We start from the raw sequence: 13662 nt of genomic DNA on the forward strand, positions 1-13662 counted from the left end.
TTTGTAAAGGATAGGGTAGCATATAGAGAGATAATAGTAGAAACACAAAATGAATGTGTTGTGGTTGAGGTGTGGTGTTAGTTGGGAAGTTAAGAGTAGTGAATTTTTATAATGAGTGTAAGCAATTAATAATTTAAAGTTTAAATACAATGGGGGTGATAGTAATGGTAATGTAATATGGTGTGGAGATTTTAGTTCTCATAATGTTCTTTGGGGGAGCTCTAGGGAAGTCTTCATTTTTATTTGTATAGCACCTTTCACAACCAGGGGCGAATCTACCGGGGTGGCATGGGGTGGCAAATGCCACCCTAAAAGAATACCTTGCCACCCCTTCTGCCACCCCAGTTGGCAGCAAAGAATTTTAAGTTATGGCCAATTTGACAATTTAGGAGCGCGAATCTCCAGTGTCCGACTGCACTGAATGCAGCACGAGATGGCGCCAGAGCGGCAAGAGACTGATCAGTTTGGATTAATGGGTGTTCTGAGTAAACAATTAAAGCGATGTCCAGTACCTCGTTTGAGTGCTGTGACCTATTTATTTCCACAGTGTATTTATGCATACTTTAGTACAGCTAAGTCCATAGATCTTCATGTGTAAGTTTTTCTTTGTATAGTTTCTTCTTGTACAAATGCTGCATGCGTTTGCTTCCCCTCTCACACATCTGCCTGTCATCTCCTGTGTCTTACCTTAATGCCTTTCCGGTGATAATGCCCTTACTTCAATCATACTTCTATCTCCTATTAAGTGAGATCACATTGTATGGTCACTTATTCCTAATATGAACTGTTTCACATGAAACCTCAAATGCAAGACATTGATTGCATGAGATTAAGTTTGTCTGTATGAGTTTGTAAATGGCAGCCTGTGCCCTTTTGTAGTGTGTACATACTATTTCTCATCAAACTGTGATAACGTGATTAAATTAAGTATATATAAGTCTGCCATATGTTGCCACCCCTCAAAATTTCCTGCCCCCCTCTCGCCACCCCGTAAATATTTTTCTAGATCCGCCCCTGTTCACAACACACATTCAAAGCAGCTTTACAGAAAATCATGCATTAACAGAAAATTAAACTGTAATATTTATAATGTCTTGAGAGTCGTTATTGTGCAGTTTGATAAAATATGATTGTGAATTGTGTTTAAAAATAAGTAATTAAATAATAATTGTATTTATAACCCCAGTGAGCAAGCCGATGGCGACTGTGGCAAGGAACACAGAAGATTGGAATAGGGGCAAATTGCAGAAGATTGGAATAGGGGGAAGGCTGCACAATTGGGTTTTGAGTTTTTCTTTTTGGACATTCAATTCAAGTGAAGGTTGGTGACACACTATCACACATGGTTAATGTGGAGAATGGAACACCTCAAGGAAGTGTTATGAGCCCTATATTATTTCATAATATGATAAATGATATATTTGAAGAAGTAAATCCAGACATCAGTACAGCATTTTATGCAGAATATGGTGCAATGTGGAAAAGTGGAAGAAATGTTACATGTATTACTCAATTCAGCAAGCAATAAGGAGTGTGGAATGATGGTCCCTAGAATGGGGCTTTACATTTTCTATATCAAAGTCATGTTGTCGGTTACTCACCAGGAAAAAAATAGGACAAAATATACAGTTGCAAATGTACAGACAGCCCTTGGAAAGAATGATAACATTTAAATATTTAGGATTATGGATGGATAGTAAACTAACGTGGAAAACTCATATTGAATATATAGAAAAGAAGTGTAATAAAGTGCTGAACCTATTTTGAGACGTGTAGCAGGAGAGGAGTGGGATGCAGACAAACAGACGTTGATGTATACTATGCACTTCTTGCTCTGTATTAGATTATGGATTGTGTATGGGTCTGCATCACATTCTTTGCTCAATTAACTGGATATTATTCAAACAAGATCATTAAAGTGTATTACAGGTGTATTGCAATGAAAACAACACCAGTAGCAGCAATGTAGGTAGAGCTGTCAGAAATGCTGTCAAAAATACGGCATTAAAAATGATCTATGGCATATTGGTTAAATTTACAGGGTCATAATAAAGCACATCAGGCAAGGAAAGTATTAAAAGAGAGTTGGGAAACAATAATTTCAAGAGTATCAGGATATGCATGGAAAGCTAAAGAGTGGGAAGAAGAAATGTCATTATATTCTAGAATATTTGGACAAACTGTTGCAATATCCCGATGCCGCCGTGGTTATTCATTTAACTGACAGTTAACTTTAAATTACATAAATACATTAAAAAAGGAGAGTGAAAATTAATATAAAATCTATAGCATTGGAACATATTAGAATTGCCCATTATGCATTTCTTCCAGTGTACACTGATGGCTCAAGAAACCCTGACACTGGACGAACAGGTGCAGCCTATTATGTACCCGAGTTTAAAATCGTTTAAAATAATGGATGGGACATCAGTGTACACTGCAGAGTCGGTTGTTATTCAAATGTCACTTGGCTGGGTCTAGGAAGTGTTGCCAGATAAGGTTGTTATATGTTCCGACTCAATGGCATTACTCGTAAGCCTTCAAACATGTATAGATGATATCTTGACAGAAATAATGGTCAGTTTGTATCGTTGTTCAGAAATGTGCAGAACTTCTTAAACTACTCAAAGAGTTCTCATCAAAAAAAATCGTATTCATCAATGACAGCTTTGCAGATCCTTGCCATTCTAGCTGTCAGTTTGTCCAGATACTCAGGTTTCACCCCACACTTCCTGTAGCACTTGCCATAGATTTGGCTGTCTTGTCGGGCACTTCTCATGCACCTTACAGTCTAGCTGATCCCACAAAAGCTCAGTGAAGTTCAGTGGTTATCTATAACACTCTTTCCAATAATCTTTTGTACAATGTCTGTGTTTCTTTGCCCACTGCAGGGCTAGACTGGTAATCTGGCATACCGGCCATTTTCCAGGTGGGCCGACACACTTTGGGAGCAATCAGGGGCGGACTGGCCATCGGGAGAAACCAGTGGGCTGGTGGGTCAGCCGCGAAACGTACCAAATGGGATAAGGATAAGGTGATAGAGTGATGGCTGCTGGAAATGGGGCCTGTCTAGATTTGATCGAAAAGGACTTTTTTCAATTTGATGATGCTGTTTTTTTACATAAGTAATGTCCTGACTGTACTTTGTGATCAGTTGAATGCCACTTTGGTGAATTAAAAACCAATTTCCTTCTGAAACAGTATGTACATTATTCCAAACGTTTCGCCACCAGCTAATTTTAACTAAATGTATCAAATATAACACAAAATAATTGAACTTATTAGAGAACTGCAAGCTTCAGGATGTACAGAATATACTCTATACAATATTTTACATATTAGATAAGTAACAGGTAAAATAGTAAAAGCAATTCGGAGATTTGTTAGAAAAAATAATCTTAAACATAGAATATAGGAAATCATTATTTTATTCCTAGACTTCATCCTCGTCACACTCCAGCACAGTAGGTGGCGGCATGCACCTATTTAGTTGGTTTGCAGCCCACCAGTAAACCCGCAGAAGAAGAAGATAAAGCGTACTGTCATCTCGCACAGAAAAACAGTAAGCGCCGAGGTCATATGTTTGAAGGTGTCACAAGGTGTACCTTGACGTTACCTGTGGTCGTTTAGCAAGGTATGTGTCGGCCTTTTATTGGAAGACTCTTCGAGGGTTCCTGTATTTGTGGTATGGTTGTTGTGTTCATGAAAGCGAGATTAAATGGTAGCCAGCTAACGTTAGTTTAGCCAATTTAAGGGGATATCGGTTTGTTTGTTGTTATATTTCTTACTTTTTAAATGTAAATATCCCTAACAGAACAGCTTGACAGCTCAGCAAGTGTGGATCGAATTAAATTAAACTCTGTGGCGTAATGAATGTGTTTATTATACATGTCCTTGTCCGTTTCCATCACATCAGCAGGACAATTAGCTTTAGTTAGCTACAACAGCTGTAAATATGCGGGTCGTCTCACGTGCAGTCTAAGGTACATTAGATAAATAAATAATGTGCTTTATTAGGATGGCCAGCGGTCAATACTTTCTAAAATGAACTTTTTAACACAGGTGTATAAGTTAACCAGACCCTTTCAGTCATGGGTCGTTTGACATGCCTTGCTGTTGACATCACGTGTTTATCTGTCAATCATTAGAGCAGGAGAGCTTACAGGCGTGCACGGCAACGAGTGATGCACAATGATGCACAAGCATTTAGAGTCAGGGTCGATTATGTAAATTATTAAATGTCTAAAATGTATTTTACCGGAAACGTCCTCGGTCATTTTTTATTTTCACTTTCAAATTTGAAACTATTTTCTTATCATCTGGAATGTTGTCCGTAATGTGGTTGGGCACCTCAACGTTACTGATCTCAATCTTTTGTTGTAAAATGACACATTAGAAACACAAATCTTTAAAGTATCTGCACCATTTTATACCTAGTATTTATTGTTGATTGACAATAACCCAGGCTTCCTTGATCTTCTTAGAAGTGGAATAGAATGTCTGGAGATTTGCCTCTGAATATCAACATTAAGGAACCACGATGGGACCAGAGCACATTTATGGGCCGCGCTCAGCACTTCTTCATGGTTACGGACCCGAGAAACGTCCTAATGTCCAGTGAGGTTTTAGAGGATGCCAGAGTTACTGTGGAGAACTACAGGTCTGAGAGCTTTGACCACAAAGAGCTGAATTGTTCGTAATTCTGTTAATATGAGCATTAAATCTAAAAAACAAGCTATAGGAAATCTTTTAGGTGCAATGCATAATAAATATTAAATGTCCTTTTTAAATGAAAAATAGCATGGATTTTTGTTGTTGTTTGTTTGAAATGAAGTAGTGCTAATCAGACCTTACATCTTGAATGTAAGTTCTGATTATCTCTGACCATGTTTTTGTGTGTAAATATATCAGAGAAAGGAATCTTTTGTATTTTCAACCTTTAAAATCCTTAAAAATACTTTGATGTACTTCTTCAGCTTTAAATAGAATACAGGCCCATTTTCTTAGAAGTATACCACCTGAAATGGTACCGCATGCTCTGCAAGGTTTTTGCTTGATTATGCACAGTATTTGCCTTTATTTTACTACTGATGTAGTTCCAGTTGTAGCAGGTCCCTATTACAGATTTAAGTATTGTTTCTTCCCTCCAAGCTGATGTCAGCCTATCATAAAAAAAAGTAGTTTATGAAAAATACTTGTTTTGATGTGTTAAAGCAATAGTTCACCCAAAATGGAAAATTCTCTCATCTTTTACTCGCCCTCATGATATGAACTCACCCCAGATGTGTATAACTTTCTTTCTTCTGCAGAACACAAACAAAGATTTTTAGAAGAATATTTCAGCTCTGTCGGTCCATACAATGCAAGTGAATGGTGACCAGAATTCCAAAGGTCCAAAAAGCAGATAAAAGCAACATAAATGTAATCCGACTCCAGTGTTTAAATCGATGTCATCAGAAGTGATGTTATGTTTGGGTGAGAAACAGATAGATATTTAAGTCCTTTATAACAATAAATTTCCTAAACAGATGCCACATGTGACATTCAGATGTGAAAGTGGAGATTTTTAGGAAAGAAATGAATTAAATATTGATCTGTTTCTCACCCGCACTTATCATATTGCTTTTGAAGATATGAATCTAAACACTGGAGTCTTATGGATTACTTTCATGCTGCCTTAATGCACATTTTAGAGTTTCAGAGTTCTCATTGCCATTCACTTGCATTGTATGGACCTACAGTGCTGATATATTCCTCTAAAATCTTTGTTTGTGTTCTGCAGAAGAAAGTCAGTCATACACATCTGGGGTGGCATGAGGGTAAGTAAATGATGAGAGTATTTTTTTGGTGGACTATCCCTTTTAATAAAATGTCTAACTGCTGTGCTCCCTTTTACAGGTTGGGAGTTGTGAAGCCGGGGCTAACAGAGGATCAACTGTGGAGGGCCAAATACATCTATGATTCTGCTTTCCACCCTGACACAGGAGAGAAAATGCTGCTAATTGGACGCATGTCTGCACAAGTGCCTATGAACATGACCATTACGGGCAGCATGCTTACATTTTACAGGTAGGAATACTCAGTTTCGATCCACTACTTCTCTGGATCCCAAATGAACAGAAAGTGTCATAAAGCCTGAAAATGTTATTACACATTATAGCCAGAATAGCCTAAATCTTTCCAGGGCTGGGAGACATATTCCTGCTCAGTTCAGTGCATATTTGACCAATGAGTCATCATGGAAAAGACCACACTCTTTCCAAAAGCCTCTATTTAGTGGATTGATTGAGGGTGTTGCACTGTTATAAAAACTGTACTTTAAAAGAGAAGGATGGCTGTTTATTATGGTAGTATTTTTGCTCATAAAACTTTAGCCAACAGCTAGGAAATTCTTTTAGATTTAAAAACATGTACAGTTAGGATCTCTTTCCTTGTTTTAGACTTACTGTAACTTAGTTCAATGAGTCATCAGTTACATTGAGCAGGAACAACATCTGACTCAAATTAAAGGCTTTTTGTGGGAAATTCTTATGACTTCTGTGTCTATAAAAGTAGTTTTTAGACAAGGATAGTATCTCTCTGACTAAAATGTTTTAAGGCATTAATGGAAATGTCTTTACTTTTTTCAGGACAACTCCAGCAGTGGTATTTTGGCAGTGGGTTAACCAGTCTTTCAACGCCATTGTCAACTACACTAACCGCAGTGGAGATGCAGCACTCACTGTGAAGTATGGCAGCTACGATCACTTCTAGAAACTATCTAGCTGCAGGCTTCTATATGGAGGCCTCAGGGCAACCCACTTGATGGTGTGATGATGTGTTCGACCAAACCCTGTTGGTATATTACACCCTTTAGTGTCCTGAAAGCTATCGCATGAGCCACATTGCCATGATAACAATGGTAGAATCCACTCCACTTGAACTCCATGAACTCGCCATGGAGGAGAATCATCAGTGTCATGCGTTTCATGCTCACTACACATGATGAATACAGGCAAATTAAGATAGCGTGCAAATATATGCGTTTTCTATCTTCTGATGTGTTTTTTGGCAGTTTTTTCATCTAATAATTTGACCCACATGTTGCACTACTCCATATCATTGCTCTTTTGTAAACTCGCATCTTAAAAGTGAGAGTTGTACATTCTGTATTGTCAGTGTGGTAAATATAAGATGCATGACAAATTATAATGTACTGATTTGCTCCATATGTTTGTTTGTGTGTGTGTGTATAAGTATGTGTATATATGTATATATATTATTATACATTTTATTTTACTTTACAGTCAGCTTGGAGCAGCCTACGTTAGTGCTACCACAGGTGCTGTAATAACAGCCCTTGGCCTGAAGTCTCTGACCAAGGTCTGTCCCTACCCTAAACTGTCACAATATTTATAATTAAACACAATGGGAACTACAGCAGACAGAACTATCAACATTTTGATAATGATGTCATATTGGTTCACTACTCACTGAACTTGTTTCCACCTGGTATTAAGATGCATTTTGGTGATTCAATCACAAGTGGTCAGCATTAATTATACAGATATAAACGTGGTACAAAATGTTTTGTGATTGGATAACTAAAACCACATACAGAGGTTGTCAAAAACGCATGTGACCACATTGCATTTAAGGTGTGAAATGTAATCTCTCCTGAATGCATCCCGGACAGCTGCGAAGCACCACCCCTCACCTGTCAATCAACCGCTCAGTCAACACGGAGAGACAAATGACAAGCACACACATTTGAAGCTCAGGTTAATACTAAAATAATGGAGAATTCTGCTTGCATTTGTGCTTGGATTAAATTTCAGTTGCACCAGGGAGAAACATTTTTTTATTATATATATATATATATATATATATTTCTTTAGCCGTTTTCATGCAGGAGCAGAGTGATGTATTAATTGATGCATGTCATCATGAAAATCAGAGATCCTTTCCTTGAAATCTAACACAAGCGGTCACAGGAGATGTAATTGAGACGCATGGTAATACCAGGTGGATTTAGGAATGCGTCTCGGCTGACCACATGTGATCAGATCACTTGATACCAGGTTAAAACAGGGCGACTGTTGCTTTTAACTCCTGTCTTCAGAAATGTAAATGGACCTATGGTACTGCAATACTACTGGGCTAAGTCAAAATGCAATTACTACATGTATGGTCAGAATTGAGTGATCAAAATTGGGTCTCTTAGACTGATCTGTCCCTTTTGGCACAACTATGTTTGGATTCAGAAAAAAACTGAGTTAAAAATCAGTAACAAAACTACGATTTAACTTTTAAGCCATTTCCTCAGTTTCAGTACTAGCATAGTTACTGTGTTATGTCTTTTCAGAATACAGTAGATATGTCTAAAAGCTATTGCATTTTGTTTTTTATTTTGAGGAATTTTAACTGTGCTGTTTTTTTTTTTGTTGTTGTTTTTTCACATGTTGTGGACAATGTTTTGGGCTGTGGTGACCGTCAAAGTAGTTTAATCTAAAATATCTTGTCTTTCCCCAGCACTTGCCAGCTATTATTGGCCGTTTTGTTCCATTTGCTGCAGTAGCAGCTGCAAACTGTATCAACATACCCTTCATGAGACAAAGGTGAGCAAAAGGTTTTTCCAAGGTTTTATTCACTACAAATCAACAGCAAGAGAGGTGATTCAAACATTAATGGTTCATTTAATTCTTTATTGATGAAGTTCTTTATCCTCACAGAGAGCTAAAGCATGGTATTCCAGTCACTGATGCTGAGGGAAAACGCCTTGGGGAATCAACTAAAGCTGCACAGCAAGCCATCGTACAGGTGGTGGTGTCTCGTATTGGCATGGCAGTTCCAGCCATGGGTAAGGGCAGTGCATGGTTAAATCAGTTTTGTTGATATTTTAAATAGGGCTGTGAATAGATTTGTTTAAAAACAAAAGAATCACACAGTTTACTGTGATTAATCATAGTACATTGTACATCAAAACATATTAAATATATTTTGTCTCTTGCAAGAACTTGGTTAGTTATCATTTATTTTGATTATTTAAATGTAAACTTTAAAATAAATGTTCAGTTAATTAGACTAATGTTTACAGGTATAAATATTTGATGCAAGTATATGTATACATCCCGTAAAATCAGTGGACATGCTGTAATTAAAAGTTAGGTGAAAACTTCTGCCGTTTTCCAGTGGACTTTTATAATAATAGGATTAAATAGGCAGATTCAATTTATATCCAGCAATATTGGCAAGATAAACTTAAGTGTACATTGCCAGTGGATTATTAGACACTATACCTACAGATATAAGACAAACTGAATGCTGAAGTTTAATTTGTTAAATTTAAAATCTCAAAATGTATGTGCAGTCGAGTCGAGCATGTACCTCCTGGAAATTTATACATTCCAATTTTAGCCACAGCATGTGGGGAAAAACATAAATTATATTTCAGGAAAAACCTATACTGCAATAATTTGTATAATTTTTTAACGCGGTAAACCATCAACTATTTATCATAGAATGCTTTAAATTTCTCAGCCCTAATTTTCATTAATAGTTCTTTTTATACATCTTGTAAATATTGGAGATACTCTTTATATTGGCAAGTTTTGTATTAATCATTAAATGTATTTTAACTAACTGTTATTTACGGCCAAATAAAGCAGTAAGATGTGAAATGACGGAAGTGTTTAAAAAAAAAAGTTCTCATTGTGTTTTTATTTAATATATTTGTTTTATCCAATAGCTATTCCTCCAGTTATCATGAATGCCTTGGAGAAGAAAGCCTTCATGAAGGTAAGAAACCATTCACACATAATCCTATTTCAAGCTTTTTTGTATTTAAACTGTACATCTCAAATCTCTCTCATTCTCTCAGCGGTTCCCAGTTCTCAACGCCCCTGTACAAGTTGGGCTTGTTGGATTCTGGTGAGTTCTAAAAGCAGTGATTTTTAACTTGCCTCTTTACAAAAAGTGAATGAATGGATGAATCATTTTGAATATCTGTCCCTTCACAGTCTGGTGTTTGCCACTCCGCTGTGCTGTGCTCTATTCCCACAGAAGAGGTGAGTGCCTTTATGGTAGTCCCATTATTGCCCTGGTTTGGTTAAAATGTTGAATCGGGTAATACCCTGTTTTTTTTCTGTCTCTATAAAGTTCAATGAAGGTGAGCAGTCTGGAGCCTGAGCTTCAAGAGAGGATACGACAAAGCAATCCTCATACCACCACTGTTTATTTCAACAAGGGTCTGTAGAGGCCTCTAGGTCGAAGTCCATATGGATGTACTCCATTGCACTGGAGGTTAGTGGGCACAACTTGTAGGGTAGAACATGTTTGGTTTTGTTACGCTATTCTAATTTATATATTTTTGTGTCACATTTACCCATGTTATTGTACAATCCTAAATTACCAGTAGATATATTCAAAGAAGGTCAACATTTGCAGCTGGATTTATTTGAACGCTTGAATGTTTGCTGGTGCATTGCTGCTTTATGCACCATCCTGATTCTACATACATTGACAACCCACATATTTATAGACTTTTTTTTCTTCTTCAGTTTATAGAATGCTTGATGTCAAATGCCTTGTCATAAATATATTTTTTGCCCTCTACTTTTTCATTACTATTATTCTAGATTAGCCTATGCATTTTGTTTTTGCATGTTGTTATTTTTCTTTATAAGAGGCTTAAAACATTACTAAGTTTGTGGCTCAAATATCTGACCTAAATCACTCTTGTGTACAGAAATTAATTTAACCTTATTCTGCCAAATTAACATTTCCACCTGCATGCCACATTATGTGCCAGTTAAATGCACTTAGACTGGGTGCAGTTTGCCTTTCTCTCTATACGGCAAAAGAAACCCTAAGATGTGGAAACACTCTTATGAGCACATCAAATTGCTTACTTTTGGGACTATCACTGGCGAACATCTATACTTCCTAAGGCCATACTTGATTGTATTTTCTATTTAAGCCTTGTAGGCCTGTTTGGTTTGAAATGATTGAAAATGTCTCTAAGAAGTGACTTTGACGTTTGGTTGTATGGAGATTGAAGTTTGTGTAGTTGTTATTGAAGAATGGTCAAAATAATATCAATTTAAATATTTAATAATTAGTATTACCCATTGTATGAATAATTTCCCCAGTCTAATGTGTCTGGGAAATGGGTTAAAGGCACTACAGATCTTTTTGGCATTTTATATAGATAGATGTACATGATCTATAGATGTAATATGCTTATATTTAGAGTATAGAGAAAGAGTTGCTTCTTATGCCCTACTTTGTTTGGATCATGAAAAATCTCTGACACCAGCAATTGTGGGAACAAGCAAGCATAATTATTTATCGCTGTCATTAGGAATCTGTAATGTGCTGTACCAATATATATGATAATGTCATTCACAGTATCTGATGATATAACCTTTTGTAAGTTATACATACTATACTCCTGTAACCTGAGCGTGTATGAACAAAAAAAAAAATTTTTCGGACATATTGTGGTAATGTTAGTGTGTAGCTTGTGTTGTTTATGTGGATGACGTTAACAAAGCTGTACAGTGTTTCTTTTCCATCAACCACTTCCCACCCAAAAAGTACAAACACTTTCATGTTGTTACTTTCTTCATGTACTCTGAGAGGCAGTAAAGCTCTGTTCATTTTTGCACTGAGTACTCCATGTAGGCAATATTTTTAGAATATCTAAAGCACATTTTATGTTACACAATAAGCGTTTACATATGCAGATGAAAAAGAAAAGGGTATTTTTGTAAGCAGTGGAAAGCCCCACCAATATCAGGTGATCTAATGTATAGTTGGATATAATATAACTGTTGGATATGTTATGCAGGTATGACTACTTGATTGTGAATTATATGAAATAGTTTGTTCTCCCCTCTGGGTGCCCTCTTAAAAACCGAAACAACAAACCACATGCTGTCTAGACTCATTCTTCATTTGAGTAATGCACAATGTACCAACAAAGTTCAGTTGGTCTTGTAATGCTTTACAAAGTAATGCTCCGCATAATAGACTAAGAATTCCTGACGTGAAAGCAGGGTGTTGGCTCGACAGACAGTATGCTGTACTGTCATATCTGAGACCAGCAAATACAGCACATTCTCAGTCACACAGAACCAGCTTACTGTCTGTAATGTTTTATTAGCAGAACACCAAATAGTTTGTGATTTGTAAATTGCAATTGTAATTGCACTAGACCACTGATAGAGAACTGTAAAAGGAAGAAAAGAGGCTGTTATTTGGAGAAAAACAGAGAGAACCTACAGTGATCGTAACCGTATGTATTACCTTCTGTATACTAATATAACATTATACTTTTCTGTCAAGAATAACCAAGCAATTTCATCTCGCTAGGATAAAAATGGATTTGAATGAAGTTGCAAATTCAATGAAGATTCTCGTCACCAAATGCTCTTGAAGAAAATAGTTCCTTTTAGACCTGGAAAGGACAGAGAAATGCAAGCGTAGTCATTTTAAAAGATCCGTATGATTTCCTGTCACACCAGGAAAACCAACTATAGCATAATTAGTCTGGTGCTTATTGCATGTTTTATTTTTTCCAGCATTATGTTTTGTATTGTTTTGTTACAACCCTGGTGTATTTTATCTGTAACTACTGTATGTAATAAAGATATTAAAAAAATTCTGGGATGATACTGTGTTGTTTGTTAGCATTTCTGGTTGGCATAAATTAATTTTGTTTATAAACCAGAAGGTCTCTCCTTTGACAACAAATTTCTCTATTTTATCTATACAAGGTATACTTAATCTTGAGTAAAATGTCACCTTGAGGGCAGTTTCATCTCATCATTTACTCACTCTCATCCCAGATGTGACTTTATCTTCTGCTGAACACAAAGATTTTTAGAAGAATATTTCAGCTCTGTCGGTCCATACAATGCAAGTGAATGGTGACCAGAATTCTGAAGGTCCAAAAAGCAGATAAAAGCAGCATAAATGTAATCCGACTCCAGTGTTTAAATCGATATCTTCTGAAGCTATATGGGTGTTGGCGAGAATAAAATCAATATTTTAAGTTTTCTTTTTTTTTTTAAAAAAAGCAGGGAGAATTTATAGTTCTGAAGATATGGATTAAACCACTGGAATCTTATGGATTACATTTATGCTGCCTTTGTGATTTTTTTTTTTTTTGAGCTACAAATGTCTGGTCAATGAGTAAATTATTTATTTTCTTTTATGGGTGAACTGTCCTTTTAACAACTGAACAGAAAATATGCAGTCAGTGTCATTAACGTATACTAATCTGGGATTAGGCATGAATGGCTCAGTAGCTACTTAAGTGTAGTACACAAGTTGTGTTGTGGAGATATGAGATGTAAAGATAAAGGGACTAGACTGTTACCAGCAAGCAGTTTCTAATATCATTAAAACATTACCTTTTCAAGTGTCAATATAGTATGACATAGAAATCATAAAATGTCTTATGTAATAAAATGTTCTGTACCTTTGCAGTCTGGGTGTAAAACCATATCATATCGTAAAAACTGCCAAAACAAATAACGGAAAGAAATATAATCAATCTGTCTGTTGTTTTATCTGACTGGTGACTAGCAAGCTGGCTGTTTGTCTTACTGTAATGTCTGTATAACCATCAAATTTGTTAAACTATTTAAACCTTTCAGACAAGACTTTGTCAAGCCA

The 13662-nt window shown here is 36.4% G+C and overlaps 1 protein-coding gene across 1 annotated transcript; it reads left to right on the forward strand.

Moving 5' to 3' along the window:
- Positions 1–3515: 3515 nt before the first annotated feature.
- LOC127661053 (sideroflexin-1-like) lies at positions 3516–12643 on the forward strand. The gene is made up of 11 exons (XM_052151607.1): positions 3516–3634; positions 4485–4660; positions 5899–6069; positions 6630–6728; positions 7287–7362; positions 8512–8597; positions 8712–8839; positions 9728–9777; positions 9860–9909; positions 9999–10046; positions 10138–12643. Exons 2-11 carry the CDS (start codon positions 4497–4499, stop codon positions 10232–10234), a joined length of 969 nt encoding a protein of 322 aa, XP_052007567.1. The 5' UTR covers positions 3516–3634; positions 4485–4496; the 3' UTR covers positions 10235–12643.
- Positions 12644–13662: the final 1019 nt, after the last annotated feature.

This window comes from Xyrauchen texanus, chromosome 20 (assembly GCF_025860055.1).
Source record: "Xyrauchen texanus isolate HMW12.3.18 chromosome 20, RBS_HiC_50CHRs, whole genome shotgun sequence".
NCBI lineage: Eukaryota > Metazoa > Chordata > Actinopteri > Cypriniformes > Catostomidae > Xyrauchen > Xyrauchen texanus.